Consider the following 23,360-nt stretch of genomic DNA (forward strand, 5'->3'; position numbering starts at 1 on the left):
TTTCCTTCCTTTTTTAAGGCAGAATAATATCCCCTTGAATGGAGAGACCATATTCCGTTTATCCATTCATCCATTGGTGGGCACTTGGATTGCTTCCATCCCTTGGCTTGTGAACAGTGCTGCTGGGAACATAGGTATACAAATATCTCTTTGAAATTCTGCTTTCAATTCTTTTGGATATATACTCAGAAGTGGAATCACTTGATCATATGTAATTTAATCTTTAATTTGTTGAGGAGATGCCATACTGTTTTCCATAGCATTGCGCCATTTTGCCTTTCCACCAACAGTGCACACGGTTCCAATGTCTTGAGCTTCTTTCATTTTTAATACACCACTAATATCAGCCCCATGTTAGTATGTCAGACAGAAGAAGCCCACAAGTGTGAAGGTTTCCAGAGGGAAGGGAGCTCCCACCCAAGGGAGCACAGTGACACACTCTCACTCCCGTGTTCCCTTCTAGTACATCAGTACCAATTGCAGTCCTACAGTCCATGAAAAATATCTATGTAGATCTACGGAATAAGCTGAACTAGTTTATGTACAATTCCCTTTGTGAAGTGAGCTTTCTCATCTGAGGAAACTATCAAAACCAAATATTGGGATAAACTAAATTTAAAATAAAACATTCAAATCACTGCATGAAAGTAACTATCTTTTTAAAATGAAATACTTGGGGTGCCTGAGTGGCTCAGTCATTAAGCTTTTGCCTTCGGCTCAGGTCATGATCCCAGGGTCCTGGGATTGAGCCCCACATCGGGCTCCCTGCTCTGTGGGAAGCCTGCTTCTCCCTCTCCCACTCCCCCTGCTTGTGTTCCCTCTCTTGCTGTGTCTTTCTCTGTCAAATAAATACATAAAATCTTAAAAAAAAAATTTTAAATAAAAATAAAAAAAATAAAATGAAATACTTTTTGGGGCACCTAGGTGGCTCAGTTGATTAAGTGTCCAACTCTTGAACTCAGGTCAGGTCTTGATCTCAGGGTCATGAGTTCAAGCCTCGTGTCGAAAATAATAATAATAAAAAATTTAAAAATAAATAAAATGAATCCCTTTTTTATCCTAAGTATCATAAATAACAATGAATATTATGGAATAATAATGTGTTATATTTATATGTTATATTTTATGTTTATGTTATATGTTACTACCTTTATAGTGAGATCAGAAAGGATCTATGCTATTGATAAATAAAATGAAAAAAATAAGTACAAATACTTACGGTGTGAGTTCAAAACGCTCTCTAATGGAATGTGCATCAGTAAATGTAATACTACACAGTTTAGTAATTGTTTGGTTATCTGCATCAGCCGTGAGGCAGAGACCTTCTGAGAGAACAGGGTCTCTATCTTTGGGCCAGGGATACAGTGCTTGGCAGAACTCTTAAACTGATTTTTTAAAAATGCATTAGGTGCTCACATAACTGCCTATTTACATCAGAGGGCACAGTGATAAGTAAGGCTCAGGAGGCAGAAACAGGCAGGCCAGTTCTGCCATCTCTACAAGAGCCTGTAGGTAAGTGCACACCTTGCACCTCTCATAAATCAGAAACACAAGCTGATCACACAACTCTGGCATAAAATAAAAAAGGAATGGTTGCCAATACTTATAAGAAACTTCATATAGATATCTAGGTGTCCTATTTCTCTTGAAAACATGAAGATTCAGGAACACTGGACTCAAATTTGGTAAGAAAGTCATCTGTTACAGAGGGCTCTGCAATCCCCAACTTAACACATCCCACCCGACTACACATTCAGCTGACTGTAGGCACCATCAGCACTCATCCAGCTGCTTTAATCATAGAGACCAATGTCATAGGCAGAGGGTGGGGTGTAGTAGTTCTATTGCAATCTAATATATGATCCTAAACTTAGTGATTTAAACCCAAACATTCATTATTCCATATATTTTGTATGTTAGGACACTAGAAACAGCTTAGCTGGATCATTCTGGCTCAGAGTTTCTCATAAATTTTCAGTCAAGTTGTTGACCAGGGTTACCATCTGAAGGCTCAGCTGTGGCTGGAAGGCCTGATTCCAAGATGGCTCATCGGCATGACTGTTGGCAGGACACATCTGTGTCCTGATGGCTGTTGGCAGAGTAGCTCAAGTCCTCACTAGGTGGGTGCTTTGGTCAGTTTGGGCTGCTTTGGCAAAATATCATAGACCAGGTGGCTTAAAATACAAACATTAATTTCTTCCAGTTCTGGAGGTTGGGAAGTCCAGGATTAAGGTATTGAAAATGCAGTATCTGGTGAGAACACTCTTCCTGGTTTGCAGATGGCTGCCTTCTTTCTGTGTCCTCATATGTAGAGAGGGAGAACAAGCTCTCCAGTATCTCTTTTTATAAGGACACCCATCCCATTCTTGAGCTACACTCTCATGACCTAATTACCTGCCAAAGGCCCCATCTCCAAATCATATTGGGATTAGGGTTCCAACATATGAATTTGGGGGGACATTCAGTCCATAGCAGTGCAACTTTCCAGGGGCTGCTTGAGAGTCTTTATGACATGGCTAATAATTTCCCAAGAGGTGAGATATCAGAGAGAGAGAGACAGAGACAGACAGACAGACAGAAAGAGACAGAGAGAGAAAGAGCAGGTGGGAATCTGCATTGTCTTTTTGGGGACGTAGTCTCCAAATTTACAAACAATTACTTCCACTTTCTTTCTACTCAGCACAGTGAGTCACAAGGTCCTGCCCACCATCAAGGGGAGGGGAATTGGTCTGCACTTTTTGATGGGAGTGTTAAACAACTTGTGGATGTATTTGTATGTGGGTGGGTATACTTTTAAAAACCACTACAGGTGGATAGGTGGTTGAGATACTGTCAGAGTCCTTAAGACAGTCCCTGGCCAATGGTCTTTATGTCCTCGCAAGTTCTCCCAATGTTCTCACTAAGAACGCAGTGACACAAGCATCTCACACTGTTGTCCCTACAATTGCCGTGGCAACCACCTCTGCTCCTCTGAGACCGAGCTCTCTATGGTACACTGAATTCCATCTCTTGCTATATTCTAGGACAATCACTCTTTCCCTGACACCTTCTCTCTCCTGAGTCATCAGTGTTCTCTTCTCCTCTAGATCATTTCCATTAAACACAAACTTGATATATGGTGTCAGGGATACATTAACACACACACAACCAGTGGAAAAAAAAATCATCCCTCTGACCCCTTAATCTCCACCAGCTACCACCCTAACTCTCTGCTTCTCTTTCCAACAAAAATTTTCAGAGTTGATGTCAATACTGGTCATCTAGAATCTTCATGTTTCTAGACCCACTCAGTGAAGCCTCTGTCCCCATCATGGGAATGAAACCACTCTTGTCAAGGTCATCATTGCCCTCCACATTGCCAAATCCAATGACCAATTCCCAGCCCTCAGTTTGCAGGGCCTTCCCAGCAACTTAGCTTTGTTTATAAGCTGTGTTTCCTTGAAACATTCCCCTTACATAGCCTCAGGGATACAACCAGCTCCCTTATTGCTTTTCGTAGCTTCTCACTCCTTAGCATCCCTTGCTGAAAACTCATCTTCCCAACCACCACACCAGGGGTTCTTAGCATTGCTCCCAGGCTACTCTAGTAGTCTGGAGCAGTTTGTGGTCTTATTCTTAGAGTATCATTTATAAATGCATAAAATAAAATAATAGGAGACCAAACAAAACTAGTTGTATTGAACCACAGTCATCAATATATTTAAAAGAGAATTTGTAAATAGTGATGTATGTACTTCTTTATTAAACAGGACCCAGTGGTGGGTCTAATAGCCATGATACTCTGAATTAAAAAAATAATATTTTGAGGTATCTGTGATAACTGCTTAATATGATAAGAAAATATCTGTGATTTCTCCTGGTAATAAGTACTGCTAATATTACTATGGTTTGTTGCCTTTAGTCATAAATGAAAGGAAGGCTTATTTTCAATTAAAGTTAGTTGAAGTAAAAATGTAATTTTTTTTTCTTATTTGAGTTCATAGACTCCTGAATTCTAGCCATGACATCAGTGTGAATGCCCTGTTTGCACATGAAGCGTGACTCAGACACCAGTTCTCATTCCATTGTCTGTTTACATTCATAGCCTGGAGCAGTGGTCCTCAAGCCCTTAGACTGAGGATTATTGAGAATCCCAAACACCTTTGTGTGTGGGCATTATAGCTACTGATGTTTTACATATTAGAAATTATATTTGGAGAAATTTAAAAATGTTTATTTCATTTAAATTGACTATAATAAACCCATTAAAATTAACAAAATGACATGATTTATGAGAATAACTACATTTTCCAAAAACAAAGACCAAAAAAAAGTTGTTTAAAGAATAACACCAATTTCTATTTTTGCAAAACATTTTAACATTGGGGTAGGAGGAAGAGGCTGGTATTCACATCTACTTCTATATTAAACACATGTGCCATATTGTTTAGGTTGAAGCCAATGAATGAAGAAAATCAGAGTGCAAACAGGTAGATATTTGGAAAATAGAGAAATATTTTAAGTCTTTTTAGATAATTAGTAGATATTCTTTAATACCACACCAAACTTAATAAATGGGTGTTTCTAAAAATTAGTGGCTATGTAGAATCTTAAACTATATAAAGTTTTTATACTCTATTAAAATAAAATCCACTGGTCAATTTTGCCTTTTGAATGGGTATTTTACCCTTGTTTGGTTTCATTGCACTATGCACAGATAATTATATAGTTATTAGTTCACTGAGTTATTCAGATTTTCCATTTGTTGGTATCAATATGTAAGTAGATATTGTATAGTATCTTTAAAAAATTATGTTTGTTAATATCACTATTTCCTCAAACAACTCTAAATATTGAATAGTTGTAAAGATCAAGGTAGATACTGGATTTCTGAAATTCTAGTATTTGCTTAAAAACTTAAATTTCATCATCAGCAAAAATGTTATCCAGTTATCTTACAGGGACAATAGCTGACTGTTCATTTTCAAGTAAGTATCACCTAGTACTCAACTGTGAAAATCTGAATATCTGAAGATAAGCATTATTCTTTTTTAAATTTTTTTATTGTTATGTTAATCACCATACATTACATCATTAGTTTTTGATGTAGTGTTCCATGATTCATTGTTTGTGCATAACACCCAGTGCTCCATGCAGAACGTGCCCTCTTTAATACCCATCACCAGGTTAACCCATCCTCCCACCCCTCTCCCCTCTAGAACCCTCAGTTTGTTTTTCAGAGTCCATCGTCTCTCATGGTTCATCTTCCCCTCCGATTCCCCCCCCTTCATTCTTCCCCTCCTGCTATCTTCTTTTTTTTTTTAACATATGTTGTATTATTTGTTTCAGAGGTACAGATCTGTGATTCAACAGTCTTGCACAATTCACAGCGCTCACCATAGCACATACCCTCCCCAATGTCTATCACCCAGCCACCCCATCCCTCCCACCCCGCCCCCCACCCAGCAACCCTCAGTTTGTTTCCTGAGATTAAGAATTCCTCATATCAGTGAGGTCATATGATACATGTCTTTTTCTGATTGACTTATTTCGCTCAGCATAATACCCTCCAGTTCCATCCACGTCATTGCAAATGGCAAGATCTCATTCCTTTTGATGGCTGCATAATATTCCATTGTATGTATATACCACCTCTTCTTTATCCATTCATCTGTCAGTGGACATGTTGGCTCTTTCCACAGTTTGGCTATTGTGGACATTGCTTCTATAAACAGAAGATAAGCATTATTCTACGATGGCTCAGTGATCCATGATCTTGTATCATACACACCCATTGAGTGGATATGTCTTTTCCCTCCTCTGATTAGGTTACACTTTATGGCACAGCTGGTTTCAAAAAAGGGACATTCGCTCCCTTCCTCACATGAACCCTTCCCAGGGGCCCTTCCTAGGACAAGAGACAGTGCATGTGAGAAATTCAACATGAGGGTGATTCTCCATTGTCTTGAAGGTGGATGGGGCCACATGACAGAGAATGGTGGGTGACCATTAGGAATCCCTGCTCAACAACAAGATGGGGACCTCTGTCCAACAACCACAGCATCTTGATTTCACCAGCAACCTGACTGAACCTGGAAGAAGGTTCTCCCAAGGGCCCCCAGGTGAGAAGCCAGCTGGGTCTCCTTCTTTGAGTGTCAGAGACCCCAAGTGAGCTGCACCTGGATTTCAGACCAACAGAACTGTGAGCCAATCTACCGTAGCTGGTTTAAGGCTGGAGTTTGTGGTAAGTTATTATGCAGCAGCCACAACTAGTACTCTCAGCATGGTCTGTTAATCTTTCTTCCAAGTAAAAGTGGTGTTCCATGGAAAAGCAGACAGTGCATCTCCGAAATCGAAGAACTGGAGCAAGTATTTCTCCTCAAGACAAGTATCATATTTTGTCATGAAGCAAAGTCCTTAATAAGTACTCCCCATTTCACCAAGCAGCACACTGAAAGGACATGCACTGAAGGGTTGAGATTTAATGAAATTAATTATTTTCCTTGCTTCATCCTTGGCATTCTTAAGTGAACTGAAGTGTCATGGGGAACACAGTGGTTATGAGGGCTTTTTGGTGCCACTGTCTTGATTCATGCTGAGGCACAGCAGTTTTAGTCAGCTACCTCTGCTTTTGTACACAGTGAAACAGGCAAATATCTCAGTGTGAATGTGGAAGCAGCATTGATCTAATACAGTCCTGGGACAGTCCTGGTGAGCTCCACCATGTGCATTGCTCCTTGAGAACAGTTACCACAGTTTATCTCATCTCTTTTCAGTAGAGTCTGGAGGCTGATAAGTACCCCTGAGTCGGTCCCCTGCCCCAGTCTCAGGTAACCAAATTCTTGGCTCCATATCTAGGAATAGGCATATCAACCTTGCCACACCCAAACCGTGTCATTTTTCCTACACAACCTTGCTCTCTCTAGTCTGCCACATCTCATCATATGGAAGATTTTTCTTCCACTTTTCAGAACACAAACTAAAGTTAAAAAAATTTATATTGTGCATAATGATCTAATTAGAAAACCTAACCTAAAAGACCTTTAGTTCATAACCTCGAGTCCAGAAAAAAGCTACCCCAGGGCAGCTTACAGAAGCCTGTGCTACAACATACGTTTTCATGCCTCAGTTGAACATTTATACTCATAGGGAATTTGCCCACTGTGGTTTTTTTTTTTTTTTTTTTTTTTATGAAGTGAGTTATTAATGGCAAAATTTGGGGGTATATTGGAAGGAGGTAAGAAGGTAAGAAGATCAGACAAAAGGTCAAAAATAAGAGAGCAGAGTTTTGTTTTTTTTTTAATGCAGGAATGGTTTCATTTATTTTTTTATAAGATTGTATTTATTTATTTGACAGAGAGAGACACAGCAAGAGCAGGAACACAAGCAGGGGGAGTGGGAGAGGGAGAAGCAGGCTCCCCGTGGAGCAGGGAGACCGATGTGGGGCTCGACCCCAGGACCCTGAGATCATGACCTGAGCCGAAGGCAGATGCTTAACGACTGAGCCACCCAGGCACCCCGTAGGAGTGGTTTTAGATCTTAGGTTGGGGCAGATACTGTCTTAGATTTAGGCAAGATAAGTGATTTCAGCAGTATGTCAACTCCTCGGCTATCGTGGCTTCAAACTGTTAAATCCACTTTCAGGTTCATCTGAACTTTTATGGAACTCTGATGCCATTATATTTAAATTTATTTTTGCTTTCAAATGTTGGCCTCCTCAAATTGAAGATATTTGCTTTTCCATCCCTTACAACAGGTGTTTGTTCAAGCTTTTGACTAATCCCTACATGTACAATATACACTAAATCCGCCCCCCTTTAAATTGGCTTTTGTGGGTTTCAGTGATGGTAGAGGATGAAGGGAAGAGGAAGGTGTCTATGTGAGTCTGCGGCATTTATATTTATCAGTGTTTTTTCATCAGACAGTGCCCATTGCTACATGGGGTTCTTCATGCTCTGCTGTTTCCCTCATACAGCATCTCTCAGAAAATGCCCTGTAATTAATTACTCAAAAGTGGCTTAGGATGGCTCATTCAGAGAGAAATTTTATTACTCCCAAGTAAAGATTTTACAATTCTGTCCCTTTTTCATCACCACATTAAGTTTGATTTAATATACCATTTAATGGAATTAATGAGGCTTTCTCAAAGCACTGGGGGGAAAACAGCAAAATAATAGTACTTACAAAATAAGAAAAATTAAGGTAAAAGTAAAGAAGGAGGAAACTATTTTAAGCAGATAACACCATTAGAATTCATAAAGAAAAAAATCTAGAAATAGATTTCTCTCTCCTGCCGTGCACTAGAATATTGGAGGTTGTCTTATTCTCAATGGCTGAAGCCAAACTGACAAACTTTCCGGGGTTTTGTGGTATAATCCTGGTAAATCACTGGCCAGGGCTGACTATCAAAAGCTGAGTAGAGAGGTTGTCCAATCAGTACCTGCTCATCCTCATGAGGGAAGATCTATACTCCTGCACCCATATGCACACTCATCCATGGCTGGAGGGGCGGACAAACCATTGGGCTTTGGAGTTCCAGTGAGAAGTGTGTGTTTGAGAATTGTGCAGAGACTAGAGAAAGAAATCGTGGCTTTCAGTGCAGCTCATCCTTGCGTTATTCAAAAGGCATGGCTGCCAGATGCCCCCTCAGGTGGGATGCTATGAACCAAGCCCGCGTCTGAAAGCTTTACATCTCCGCCCCATGAAGCCAGGCCCCCAGCACTCAGTGTGCATGCTTACCGCTAGGAATCCTTTGAGCTTCCCCGTGGGTCATGGAAAAGAGATATGCTCCTATTCTTTGTGTGGAAGAATAAAGACTGGGCCACTGGTACCGTGAGCGCGCTCCTGCTGAGAGATGCCATCTGGGCTTCAAGAGTTTCAGCAGCTGCTGAATGCTGTGCGCAGATTAGAGGCATTGAACAGTCTGTGGTTGCAGGGAAGAAATGGTTATCAGGGAATCTATCCTTAACTGTGCTCATCTATTCTGAAAGGGCACATGTATATATTGAGGAGCTTATGCAAATAGTTTAAAGATTTTTTTTTTTTATTTATTCATTTGAGACACAGAGATACTGAGAGAGAGAGAGAGAGAGCATGAGCAGGGGGCGAGATAGAGGGAGAGGGAGAAGCAGGCTCCCCGCTGAGCAGAGAGCCTGATATGGGGCTCGATCCCAGGACCCTGGGATCAGGACCTGAGCCGAAGGCAGACGCTTAACGACTGAGCCACCCAGGCGCCCTGCAAATAGTTTATATTGAGGTTCATGTAGTAAACAGCTTCTACCAGTCTTCCAAACAGAAGAGGGGGGCGGGGTACCAGGAGTTGCCGGAGAGATGTTCCAGCAGGTTCCCTCTTTCCCTCTACCCAGTTTCTTCTTCTATAAATAGTCAGAATTAGGACTCTTTGGCCGAGACTCTGCACCCACAGCAATCAATTGTTTTTTAGAAAAGCTTCACTTTGTCCAGCTCACCAGTTGTCTGTAAGAATACCTTGACTGCAGCAGCTTTGCCAACATGGAGTTTTAGCACATAAAAAAAAAAAAAAAAATGTTTGCTGACTTGGTAGTTAAAAATGCTATCTCATCTTTATTTGCATTTACTTTTAAAAAGTTTTATTTATTTATTTATTTTAGAGAGACAGAGAGAGAGAGAGCATGAGCGGGAGGGGCAGAGGCAGAGGGAGAGAGAGAATTCCAAGCAGACTCCCAGGCAAGGCTTGATCTCATGACCCTGAGATCACGACCTAAGCCAAAACCAAGAGTTGTATGTTTAACCAAATGTACCAGGCAGGCGCCCCTTGTTTGCACTTAAAACAATCAATGTACTGGGCGCCTGGGTGGCTCAGTTGGTTGGGCGACTGCCTTCAGCTCAGGTCATGATCCTGGAGTCCCTGGATCGAGTCCCGCATCGGGCTCCCTGCTCGGCGGGGAGTCTGCTTCTCCCTCTGACCCTCCCCCCTCTCATGTACTCGCTCTCTCTCATTCTCTCTCTCTCAAATAAATAAATAAAATCTTTAAAAAAAAAAAAAAACAATCAATGTGCTTATTCATTTATTCTTTAAGATTATCTTACTATTATTATCTCATGGTCTCTCTATATATGTATATATATAATCTTATGGGGAGTTTGTTATTAAAATATATTTTTTAATCTAGAAATAATTGGCTTTTCTTTAGTAGGTTGTTTTATTATTTATTTATTATTAGTTTTTGTTTTTTTTTTTTTTTTAATGATTATACATGTACCAATTTCTCTGCTAGAAATTAAGATGACAAGACCTGGTCCTAATTCCTTGGAGACTATCCAGGGTGTTTACAGTTTCCTCCTCAGCTTCCTGTCAGTGGTGAAATTAAGGGAATAAGCTAAGGAAAGGGGACACCATAACACTTCACAGTGAATGCAATCCAGAATTGGAAGGTTCTCCCTCCTGTTACAAAGTATTGTTCAAGTGTTTTGCATGTCCAAGAGGAGACAGACATCACACCCAGGGGCTTTTATTTGTTATCTCATTTACTCTCACAACTCCATGAGGCAGGAGACTTCATCTTTATTAAACAGAAGAGGAACCTGAGGTGTGGAGACATCTTAACCTGTCAAGGTGACAGCAATAACAAGTTTCAGAATGATGATTAGATCTCACATTGAACTCCAAAATCAATGTTGTCTAAGCGTGAGGGCTTCCCTATTAAAAGAATCATGGATTAGACAAATGTAAACCTGGAAATGCCTTCAGTATATGTCTTTGTCTGTCCAGGCTGCTATAACAAATTACCACAGTCTTGGGGAGCTTATAACCAACAAATATTTATTCCTCACAGTTCTGGAGGCTAAGAAGTCCAAGATGCAGTTTCTGGTGAGGGTGCATTTTCTCGCTCACAGATTGCAAAAGGAGACAAGGGATCTCTCTGACCTCTTGAACAAGGAACTAATTTCATTCCCTAATCACCTACTGAATGCCTCCCCTCCCAACACCATCACATTGGGTGTTAGGGCTTCAACATATGAATGGGGGAGGGGCACAAACATTTGGACCACAGCAGTATGCCCCACACCAGGAGTGTATTCTACGTGAGCAAAGTCCACACCTGTTCAACTTTCCCCAACAGCTCAGCCCAGAAGCATGCTTTCTGCTATATCTAGGGCAGGTTGTTCACTCCTAGTACTGCTCTTTCAAGAGATGCACCATCCCCCTTACATTTCAGAAGAAGACACAGAAGTCCACCTTATAATAAACTGTAGAGGGAAGGCCGGGACTGTGCTCTGAAGTAAGCACCATTTGCATTGTGTGCCTAGAACAAGAATAAGGAACCAGAGTGTCAGGCTCCTGGAAATTCAAGACCTTCATTTATTTGATGAGAAAGAAGATGAGGATTTGGCTCAGGATTTCAGAAAATTTTCAAAGTGAGACTGAAGCTTAGAGTCCTGGACTTCTTAGGACAGTCCAACATTCTGATGAACGGGACATTTCACAAAGTGGTGGTATATGCTACCCAGCAAGGTGGCTTCTTGTAGCCCAGCTGGGAGAGCTGGGGGCATGGCAGTAGAGAGTCTTTCCATGAGGTAAAATACAGACACGAGGCGTGTGTTAAGGGACAAAAATACAAAATCTTTATTGGAAAGTGTGGATTTTCTGAAATAATTCTGCTTATAATAACCCTCTGGATAAGTTCTACATCTTAACACATGGAAGATGGTGAAGTGAGAAAAGCTGTTTCTGGGGCACATGATGTCACCTCCTTCTTCTTCTTCTTCTTCTTCTTCTTCTTCTTCTTCTTCTTCTTCTTCTTCTTCTTCTTCTTCTTCTTCTTCTTCTTCTTCTTCTTCTTCTTTCTTCTTCTTCTTCTTCTTCTTCTTTCTTCTTCTTCTTCTTTCTTCTTCTTCTTCTTCTTTCTTCTTCTTCTTCTTCTTCTTCTTCTTCTTCTTCTTCTTCTTCTTCTTCTTCTTCTTCTTCTCCTCCTCCTCCTTCTTTCTTCTTCTTCTCCTTCTTATTTCTTCTTCTTCTCCTTCTCCTTTTCTTCTCCTTTTCTCCTTCTCCTTCTCTTTCTTCTCCTTCTCCTTCTTCTTCTTCTTCACCTTCTCCCTTTCTCCAGAATCTCTCTAATTGGTATGCCTTCCTTCTCCCCTCTTGTATCCTTGGACTCCCTAAACATGATCATTGGTGCAATAATATAACTTCACATAGGAAAGATTTCTCTTCCAATTTAATAGTGCTGTTAAGTGACATTAGACTAAGATATTCTGATAGCCGACCAACAAAACATATCAATAATCAGTCTTTGAACATTGTAAAGTATAGTGAATAAATATCTCAGATTTTTCAGCTGCAAAAGATCACTTACAACACCAACCTTAGAAAAGATGATTTCTCCAACAAAGAAAGGATCCTGGCTGATGAAAAACAAGAACAATAACAATGAAATTTGAGAAGGCAGTTCCTAAAACTTGGGTGCTAGTGTCCGTGTTCAAGGACATCATAAAATCTAAGAGAAAATGTAGGAATATCTAGGTATGGGCAAACTTACAAGGAGAGCTACTGGCAAAATAACCAAATATAGAAAGGACAACAATTATTTCTAGATTTATATATATATATTAATATATATGTATAATATGTGTATATATAAAGTATATATATAATTATTTAGTATATATACACATATATACTGTATACATATGTAGTAGGATATATAGTAGTGTGTACATATACATATTATATATATAAAATATATATATATAATATGCATATAATATATAGTAGTAACAAGCTCCCCATAAAATAATGCATGGAACATGAGATAATGATAGTAAGATATATCTCAAAGAACAAATGAGTGAGCACATTCATTAATTTAAATGCATATAAAATGGACAGCATTTTCAACTGCCAAGTTAGTAAACATTTTCTTTTTTATGCTAAAATTCAACATTGGCAAAGGTGTTATAGTCAAGATATTCTTAAATAAATTGATGAAATAAACTGGTACAGTTTTTCTAAAAATCAGTTTAATACTATAGATTAAGAGCCTTGACTAAAGAATATTAATTCTAGCAATTTATTCCATGACAGTGGTCAGAGCTTGCTGATATGGTCAAAAGGTGTTTGGTGTTATATACAATTGTAAGAAGTGAGAAAAAGCTAATGTCTGATCATAAAGGAACTAAATATATGGAAAGCATTTTTTTTTCAAAACTATTCAGTGACCTCAGTAAGTCTGATTTAAAAAAATAAACTATGTAATGACAAGGAAAAATGCTCAAAGCAGTCATAAAAGCAGATTAAAATGTATTTACAGGGTTATTTGTATTCTGTTAATATCATATGTGTGTCTTTACCTCTATACCCCTACTAACTTACATATGCAATGCACATAAATAGGGTTGGAAATAAATACATAAAAAGTAAAAACAGTGGTCATCTTTAGGTGATTTTTTTCAGTCACTTTTGTTTTCTTTCTGATAATTTTTAGGTTTTCCCAAATTTTCTGCCGTGTCCACATACTACTCAATCATAAAAATATTCTCTGGGAAAGGAAAACTAATGTTGTGTGTGTGTGATTCCGTGCCTATCTTTTGTTATAATAGGATCGATATTAACAGATGTTGAAGTTTAAGCAACTAACATACAAGCTCATTAAAAGATTTCTTCAGTAATTACTTAAAGAGCAAATCACATTCTGATTTTGGAAAATTTAATGGTATAAGAAGACATGTCTAGGGAAGCCTGGGTAGCTTAGTCGGTCAGGTGTCTGCCTTTGGCTCAGGTCATGATCCCAGGGCCCTGGGATGGAGCCCTGCATTGGGCTCCCTGCTCATTCCTTTCCCTCTGACCCTCCCCTAGCTTGTGCTCATGCTCTGTCTGACAAATAAATAAATAAATACAAACCTTAAAAAAAAATACATGTCTACTAATATACAAATATTTAAGTATTACATCTTATGATATAATAACGAAATGTTTATAAAAAGAAAAATTTGTATTGTACAGTGTGGTTAAGGCAAGTGGTATAATTTATAAAGGAGGCAGCATAGGCTCTAGAATCAGATATCAGCACCAATAATAGCTCCGCCACTCAAGCTACGTAACCTAGGCTACATTACTTAACCTCATGGTGACTTGATATTTTGCTGGAAAGGATTGTAATCATAGCGTAACTCTTACAACATTGTGGTGGGATAAAACAGGATGTATATACAGCACTTTGCATAGTGTCAAATGCGTATTGATTTTAAAAGTTATTACTCAGTGATAATAACATTACAGTAATGATATTTTAGTCCATGGCTTCAATATTTCTGTTAGATACGTGGTCAAGGGAATTACAGGGAAAGTTTAAGTACAAGACAATAAACCAGGAAGCCTGGGGACAAGGAGTGGCCAGTGGGTTGGGGGGACAGCCAGGAGAGTGCGTGCTCTGGGGGGTGTGGGAGCCCCGTGTGCTGCAGGAGCTGACTCTTATCACCACGACAGTGGGGGAGTGCTAGTGGAAATCACCAAAAGATTTAGGGACAGGGAACATACAGCTCACCTTGTTCAGGGCTGATTTCAGATTCCAGAGAGGATGGGAGGGGGCATAGCAGCCCCCCTTCTCTGGAGCCTGGCTTTCTGGTCTCAGTCCCCTGGGGAGCTGAGCGGGGGCGGGGAGGGGAACAGAGGCTCCTCCTCCTGAGGAACCCTGAGAACATCACCAGCAGCCTAGGTCACAGCCCCTACATCATTAGTGTCCCTTCATCCCTGGACCCAGGCATTTTATCATGTCACTTGTCACAGGAGGGGTGAGTACAGAACAATAAGATGCCTTGAGAGAGAGAAAGAACACATTCACGTAACTTTATATTGGTATAACTATTCTATTGGATTATTAGTTATTCTTGTTAAGCTCTTACGGCACCTAATTTATAAATTACACTTTACTATAGGTGTGCGCATGTAGGACAAATCATAGATTGGATAGGGTTCTGTGCTATCCACCATTTCAGGTATCCCCTGGGATCTCAGAACTATTCCCACAGGTAAGGGAGGGGAGGCTACCCTATCAATATAACAGTTCATTTGAGTACTTTCCTCTCCCTGCTCCCCAGGAAAGGACAGAACAGGGACCATGGCCTCTATAGGGGAATGTGGACCATTGAACTCTTCAGTCTGTTTGCATACTTACTTTCTTGATGCTCCTTTGTTTTGTTCGGTCTATAAGGATGTGAAGCAAAGTGAAACAACATGTTTGCATGGTAATGTAATTGATCCAGCAGAAAAGAAAAAAAAAGATTATGCAAAAGGAGGAAAAATTATGGTACCGTGTTTTCTGGTGCTGACTCTAGTGTGGATGTGGAGATTCTGATTTTAGACAGGAGAATGGCTCCATCCTCCATTATAACAGCCATAATTAGAGTATATGGTTACACTGATGTTTATCAGTGTCCACATGAACCATACATTAATAATTAACCAACAATAGGAAATTGAGTCAATACTTAGATATTTAGTGATTTTTAGGTTGTTTAACTATGGAAGCATTTTGCTTTGTAGTTTAAAATTTTTTTAGGGGCGCCTGGGTGGTTCAGTTGGTTAAGTGTCTGCCTTCGGCTCAGGTCATGATCCCGGGGTCTTGGGATCGAGCCCCACATCGGGCTCCCTGCTCAGTGGGAAGCCTGCTTCTCCCTCTCCCACTCCCCTGCTTGTGTTCTGTCTCTCTGTGTGTCTCTCTCTGTCAAATAAATAAATAAAATCTTTAAAATAAATAAAATTAAAATAAATAATTTTTTAATGTGTTTAAAGTGATTTGAATTTTGAGCGCTCATTATAAAAGACAATGAAATCTAATGAAGAAATGTTAAATAATTTGGCTGGGGGTTCTAGGTGATTAGATCTATTAATGAAACAATTGAATATTTTGAAAGCATTTCTAAAAAAAATAGGGTATAAATGTTCTTAGGGGAAAAAGTGAGATTTACAATAAAATTGTGCAAGCCACTAGAATTTCTCAAGATAAATTACTTTCAAAACATTTATTTTTCTCTTCAAAAAGATTGACAAAACCTTGAGATAATCCAAGTTTAGTTTTTCTAAACAAAAAATGTTCCAAACAACCCATGAACCAAAACAATTTTTTAAAGAATGCTGTTTCTACCAATTCAAGAATAAATTGACATAAAAAATGAAATTTGAAGTAACTCATATTTACTAAGGGGACAATATAAAAAGACAACATAGATACAGAAGATCAATAGCTTATAGGATATAATTGCTTACTTATCAAATTTAATAAAAACCTATTGATTAAATAATAGCAAGACCAACAGAACAAGAATATTTCTGACAATAAGAAAGCCCAAATAGTTTCGTTTGTATACATGTTATATACTTAAGTGTTTTATACACCTATATATATTATATATACTTTTATATTAAATTAATAAAATTAATGAAATTATGATAATCTTGAGTCAATAGTAAGTGCAATAAACAGGGTTTATATTTTTAATTGCAAACCTCGAGTTCTTCAGATGTGTCCGTAGTTGATGTGTATGTATGAAACAATTTCTTCTGTGGTTTGTGAGATTTCTCAATGTGTCTGGTCCTGTATTTAGTAGATTAATTTTGTGTGAAACAATTTTGCATTTCTTTTACTTACTTGAAGTGATCCGAGCTCTCCATTACAGGTAAAGCACTGTTTTAGACACTGGTGCAGGAAGCTCCATGGATATCTGTCATAGAAGATAAGCCTTGACTTCCTAATAGAGCTCTAATAAGCATGAGAACCTCCATGATGTCCCCTGCTGGGGACAGGGGAAGGGAACCTGGGAAGCATACAGGACCGAGCTTGATTAGGAGTCAATCATGGACACAGGACGGGAAGGATGTTCCCTTTGGAAAGGATAGAGAGAGCAGTTGCATTATGTAGGAACAATAATACTTATCTCTCACCTTATTGCCACTTTAAACATGGTTATGAAAAACCGTTGTCATTTCAATATGGTGGTGGTTCTCTCAAATTTCCAAACTACCTGAAGTGAGGTTTAACCTGACCCTGAGAGATTATAGTGAAAGAAAAAACAAAAACAGTGAACAAATGAAACAAAATAACATATCCTTGCTGTTCTTTTTCAATCTTTTCTACCCTTAATCTGCAAATATTGTCCCTGGAACTTTTGACCTTCTTAAATGTCCTTATAAGAAAGGAGAGACTGATGATATCTATTTGAGGCCATAGAATCTGAATTACTGAGAAATGTTCTGAAGCAAGATAGACCAGTGAGTCTCAGACTCTAATGTTAGCATTTATCCAGCTGCCTCTTCCCCCCAAAAATAAACTAACGAAGAGGAAGGAAAACAAAATAAAAAATAAAAAAAGCAAAACTGAGTAGCTGTGTTGAAGTCCAGGTCTAGCTCCAGAGTTTCTGATTCCATACATCTATGGTTGACCCAAGAATTAGTATTGTTATCAATCAGGAAATGTGATTTGATGATTCATTCTAAGACTTGAAAATGAATGGGCTAAACATTTATCCACGGACAACCTCAGGCTGTTGGCAGAGTTTGTCCCGGGTGAGCCATCTTTCTGGAGAAGCCCCCATCTTCCTGCCCTACTCTCTCCCTCACCTCCTGCATCTTTCCTGGTGAGGGTCCAGGTCTGTGGGGAGCTGGGGGAGGAGCAGGAGGACCCTAGATGGAGGAAAAGAGGAGGGACCCTTGGAGGATGCACGTCAATGTGCATTTCTTGACAATGTTGCCAAGGACCAGTGCTGTGTAATCAGAAAACCCAGTGATTTAAAATAAATCAGGACTGAGTGGAGCAGACCGTCTTCAGCAGCGCATCACCATCTTACTGGGAAAAAAAAAAAAAAAAGTTCTTGGTGGATTTAGCTTCACACAACTACATATACTTATTTGTGAAATTCCAGAATCTATCAGACTCCCAGATCGGTCCTGTATATTTAGATACCATTATTGTACCCTGAAAGCTACTCTTTATTTCTCTTTATTTACTGAGTGCATTGAATCCTGTTTGTTCTGTTTATTTTGGGTGATATTTGTTTTAGTTTTATGCTCTTTATTATTTCCCATTGATCCTTCTGTTCATTATTTATTGTGCATTCATCTCCTCTCTCCTGAGTAACTTCAAGACAAAGTTATTTCAGCACAAGACAGTGAGTGGTTATGATGGGTGACACACACAAAGGCATTCACCAGTTCAAATTAAGACATTGTTCCAGGGAGTCTGACAGACGAGATCACTGCAGCCAACAGCACTGTGGTAAGAGCAGGTGCTAGACCTTGTTTTCCCACCCCACAGAGCTAAGGATGAGGAAAAGGGCAGATGAGGAGGGAACAGGGAGGAGAAGACTGACTCCTGATGCCTACCTTTGGTTCTCCCCTGGACAGTTGGAGGTTAGGGAGCAGGATGCTCAGTGGGGGATGCCCTTTGGTGGTTAGCACCCTTGGAAGGAGGAGAAAGCAGCAATCCTGGGCTTCCTGGAGGTCCTAAACAGCCTCAGCGAGGCACAGGGTGCTTGCAGTTGAATCACTCTCCTTCTGGACTTATATACATTCTTGTGCATTAGTCCTTAGTGTGGTCTGCCCTGGGAAGTATGACTGCGGTGGGTGGGGGGTGGCTGTCTGGAGCTAAGAATTCCCTGCAAGAGATTGACAGCAGACACTACCCTCTGGCCAGTCCTTCCGTGAAGGGGCATCTTTGTGGCACATTCCACGTCCACCAGGAATGGCTGCACCATCAGGAGTCCCATGGTCTGACTAGGGCATTGGCCGTAATGACCTGCTTGAGCCACATAAACACGCTGGGCTAATTTCCTCATTTCTCATTCACATTGTTGGGAATAGCTCTTCAAAGTCTATAAACTACTTTCCTTTCCCCCCTTGTTCACCTGGTGAAGTTCACAGGAAAGGGACTCATGCTCATTGAAAAGTTTCAACTGGGTTTATGATATTTAAGTGATTTGTCAGGTTACATGATCATGTGAGTGGGGGTAGGATTCCAAGTCCAAGGCCAGACCCCTTTGGATTATGCCAAGAGGGGAAGGATTGCAACCTCCATATCCCAGTAAACCTGTAGGATCATCGAAAGAGATCATAGGAATAAGAACATTTTGAAAAAAAAAATGATTCAACAGTCCTTTAGGTAGAAATAGTACCAACTTGCCATTATGTTGGTATAATGGTGATGAATTGGTTCCAAAGTAAAGGTCAATAGTGACTGTACCTACCTATAATCATATCTGACAGGAGTCCTCTTTTCTCTTGGCTGGTGGACATCCAGTGTCAGTTCCTCCCGAGTTCCTCCCCTTTCCTGACACACACGGGGTCACACAACATCCCGCAGGATCTCAGGCTGGTGCATCCCCATCACCGGAGTACTCATCAGTCCTCCTGTACCCCACTCCCCATGTCTACTGTCCCAGCAGCCTGTAGATAGCCCATCAAGGGTCACCACTGGAGCTGACCCTGTCTCGTTCTCAGTGCCCTAGTGGCCAGATCCTAAATGTCCAGATACCCTGCCACTATATCTTACCTGTGGTTGTTGTTCATCTCAGCCTTGATGAAAGCCACCACCCCTCACTTTACCCATCTGATGGCAGCTTTGTCTTGGCGGCTCCCAAATCCCGAATCCTAAATCTGCTCAGCGGCCAGCACTCCCCGTTCCTTCCAAAGCAACTTCTTGTGATTCCCTCCTCTGGGGAGGTATTTCCAAAAGTGCCTTCCACCTGGAAAGGTGTTGTCAATGCCAACATGGGGGAATTGCCTCTTTCCTCAAATGTAAAATCTTGCTTTTTAAGGGGAAGGTGGGAAATGAGGGAGAATCAGCTTTTATTCTATTTCAGAAAGAAAACAAAGTAAAAGTATCCATAGACTATGCTTTTCCTTCAACTTTGGTGACACTCAGATGATTTCGAAGGCCAGGTGCAAGTCTTCCATGTTCAGCTTCCTTCCTGTTAGGGGGTCTCTAACTTCATGCCCTCCACACTCAAGCTGGCAGAGCACAAAGAAGGTCTTGGGTTCTGAGTGAGAAGATTTGTATCCAAGTCACACATCTTACCCCCTGTGCACTTTCAACAAATCTGTGAGCCTTGGTTTCCTGGCTTCCTAATAAGAGTAAAGGTCTGCATAAGACATACCTGAGTTGTGGGAGAATTAAAAACCATAGTGTTTGAAGAGGCTGCCCAAAATGTAAGCTGTTAGCCAAAGTCCTTGTGAAGAGTGAGGCGAGAAGTGGGATGTGGGACTCTGAGAAGCAAAGCTGCACCGAACTGGTAGCCAGAGGGTCAGAAAATCCAGTGGCCAGATGGTGGCAGAGTGGAGAGAGAACAGAGGTTCAGTGACATCAGCCATGGAAGGACAATCCCAGAGGATAATTCCTGGGGCCACAGTGAGGGCAAACATGTGACAACAGAGAAAGGAAAGTAATAGCAAATACCATCATGGACTGAGTCTACTATGTTCACAGTTGTCCACTATCCTGAACTTCTAAACCTTCCAACACAGTGTTCATGCCTCTGCTTTCGATATCAACATGCCCATTGTATTAGGGCTCTCAAGAGAATCAGAACAAACAGGATGTGTATGATTTTTTATAAAAAAAACTAGCTCTCACAATTATGGAAGCTGAGAAGTCCCAAGATCCACAGAGTGAGTGGGTAAGCTAGAAAAGAACCTAGGAGCTGTAGTCCCAGTCCAAAGGCTGGCAGGCTTAGGACCCAGGAAGATCTGATGGCTCAGTTTTAATTTTAAAGCAGGAAAAAACAAAACAAAACAAAAAACTATATCCCAATATGAAGGCAGGCAAGCTGGAAGAATTCTTTCCTATTCAGGAGAATGTCAGCATTTTTCTCTATTCCGGCCTTCTACTGGTTAGATATGGCCCACCCGCATTAGGGAGAGTAATTAGCTTTACTCAGTTGAGTAAATTTTTAAGATTATTGATTGATTGATTGATTGATTTAGAATGGGAGGAGGGACAGTGGGAGAGAGAGAATTCCAAGCAGACTCCATGCTGAGCATGGAGCCCAATGTGGGGCTCAATCTCACAACCCTGAGATCATGACCTGAGCTGAAATTAAGAGTCGGACGCTTAACTGACTGAGCCACCCAGGTGCCCCAGTTGATCAAAACGTTAATCACATTTAAAAAACACTCCCACAGAAGCTCCCAGAATATTGTTTCAAGTATCTGTACACTGTTACCCAGTCAAGTTGACACATAAAATTAACCACCATACCCACTTTACAGATACTCTAAGTTAAGTAACTTATCCAGACCACATAGCTACCAAGTTGTTAGCAAAGATTCGAACTCAGGTCTGCGTGCTTTCAGCTACTCTAGGTCCAGGCTCATTTATGTAAATCATAACTGTTTGAATTAAATATTAAATCTATTTAATATAAATATTATTAAAATGTTATTTTAATGTAAATAACAATAATACAATTTTAATATTTAAAACATTAAATGTTTAATTAAAATACTACTTTCTAGTTTCTTCCTATAAATGCCTCCTCACTTTTTTATTCCATAAATGACCAGAAAAGTGGAACTTCTTTAAATGTCTGATATAGGACAGAGAATAATTAAATTACTTAAATTTAAGCCTGAGAACTATGACTTTGGAAACTAATCTCATATATGCTTTTTTTTAATGCTGTCTATAGGTAATAAGCATCTGGAAGGATAGGCATTCTTTTATTTAACATTTTATTGAATATTTTATCCCCAGCACTCAGAACATGCTTTCCTATGTTTGCTCCCCACCAATGCATATTTGCTAAACTTTGCATGATCAAATAACTACATGAATAAATAAATGAGCAACTTTCAATTTTATCTAAAAATTATCCTGAATGTAGCAAATTTAGAAAGCTCTATAGTCACTACACATACATTGAGAGAGCAATCCCCCTGAGTACTTGGTGGAATGATCATGATTTCTAGATTTGCCATTGCTAGTGGTGAATAAGTTCAGATGGAGAAGCTAAACTGTATCACATATTATTTCTAGCTTCTGACACTGCTGTTATAAGATATGATCTTGCTGTTTGATGGCCTTGCATTAATTATTCACAAGCTCTTATACTTCATTTTCTTCACATTATTAACCTCTTAGAACGTGTCCCATTTTCCAGAGTTTAGTAGGCAAGCAGTCGTGATGGGAAATGCTGTGAGGATAAAGCACTATTTTATGGTATCTCTTTGAGTCTTACCTATTAATGGCTTTATTTGGTTTCTTTCAGTGAAAAAGGCAATTGAACTGAAGTCAAGAGGAGTCAAGATGATGCCCAGCAAGGACAGTAGCCATAAAAACTCTGTCTGTAAGTCTTCTTTCTTTTTATATGAGGATTGATATGTCAATTGTGGGGGACACAGAGGAGAGAATGGATGGGTTCTGGAGAAGTAATTCTATAAACTGCTTTTCTCACTTCATCTCATGCTACTTTACTACCTCCAAAAGTATTTTCTGAAAGAGAGAATATGCACTGGCTTCCCATTGTTGGGGAAGAACGTCATGTTGACAGTCTCCTAAATGAATGTCCTAAATGTATCTCAAATCAATCTTCACGCTGTGTCCTCCTTGGTCACTGTGAGGCTGGACCTTCCTATTTCTCCCGTAAGTAAGTGTTCCCCTGTCAGGTGTTTTGATCCCAGTTTCCCTCGTCGTTCCTGTACGTACCACACACACCGATTGATGTGTGGGATATAGAAGTCTGGTCTTATCATTTTCCTATTAAAATGTTCTGAAGAACTGGTCTGAAGAATAAAATAGCTTCACTACCAGAAGTGTTCTCTCTCCTTCCACTGAATGCAGAACCCCAAGCAATGCTTAGAGCTTCCCCCCAACGCCTTTGAAGCCTTCGCGGACTCTCCCAAGCAGTTAGTTCTTCCCTGGTTTTGTTTCCCTGGTGTCATGTTCCTACCTTTGTTACAGCATTTACTTTGTCACAGTTCACTGTGGGTTTGCCTGTCCCACTAAATGCAGATCAGCAAGCTCCATCAACCTGTACCCAGGTGGTGTTTTTCCGGGGCCGTCCTTTCCCATGCACCATGGTATTTTTAAGACGTTCAAGCTGTTGGGTTGCCTTTTCTGTTCTTTCCTGGTGATTTCTTTTAGTGTCCCTACTTACCTGCTCTCTTGGTGCTCCTTGTGCAGTGTTTGGGATCCATGCATTTTATCTCTTCTCCCACTGCCTAGCATTTAGTAGAAGCGGGAGCTCAGGATAAACATCTTTTGCTCCTGCATCTCAACCAACTCTATTTTTATTCTTATGATATTGGGCTTCTGCAGGAAGTTTTATCCATGACAAATATTCCACAAAAACTAATAAATAAAAATAAACAACAATATACATCTTTTAAAAATCACTGTGTACAGGGCGCCTGGGTG

The 23,360-nt window shown here is 40.0% G+C and overlaps 1 protein-coding gene across 2 annotated transcripts in view; it reads left to right on the forward strand.

Annotated features, from left to right (window-relative positions):
• The window catches only part of CSMD1 (CUB and Sushi multiple domains 1), a 2,059,737-nt gene that overhangs the window by 1,310,600 nt on the left and 725,777 nt on the right, over positions 1 to 23,360 (forward strand). For both annotated transcript variants that reach the window (XM_078069893.1, XM_078069894.1), the window contains exon 7: positions 22,213 to 22,290. In XM_078069893.1, the coding sequence (XP_077926019.1) occupies positions 22,213 to 22,290 (78 nt within the window). The remainder of the gene's footprint in view (positions 1 to 22,212; positions 22,291 to 23,360) is intronic.

The sequence above is a fragment of the Halichoerus grypus genome, chromosome 3, assembly GCF_964656455.1.
Source record: "Halichoerus grypus chromosome 3, mHalGry1.hap1.1, whole genome shotgun sequence".
In the NCBI taxonomy this organism is placed as follows: Eukaryota; Metazoa; Chordata; class Mammalia; order Carnivora; family Phocidae; genus Halichoerus; species Halichoerus grypus.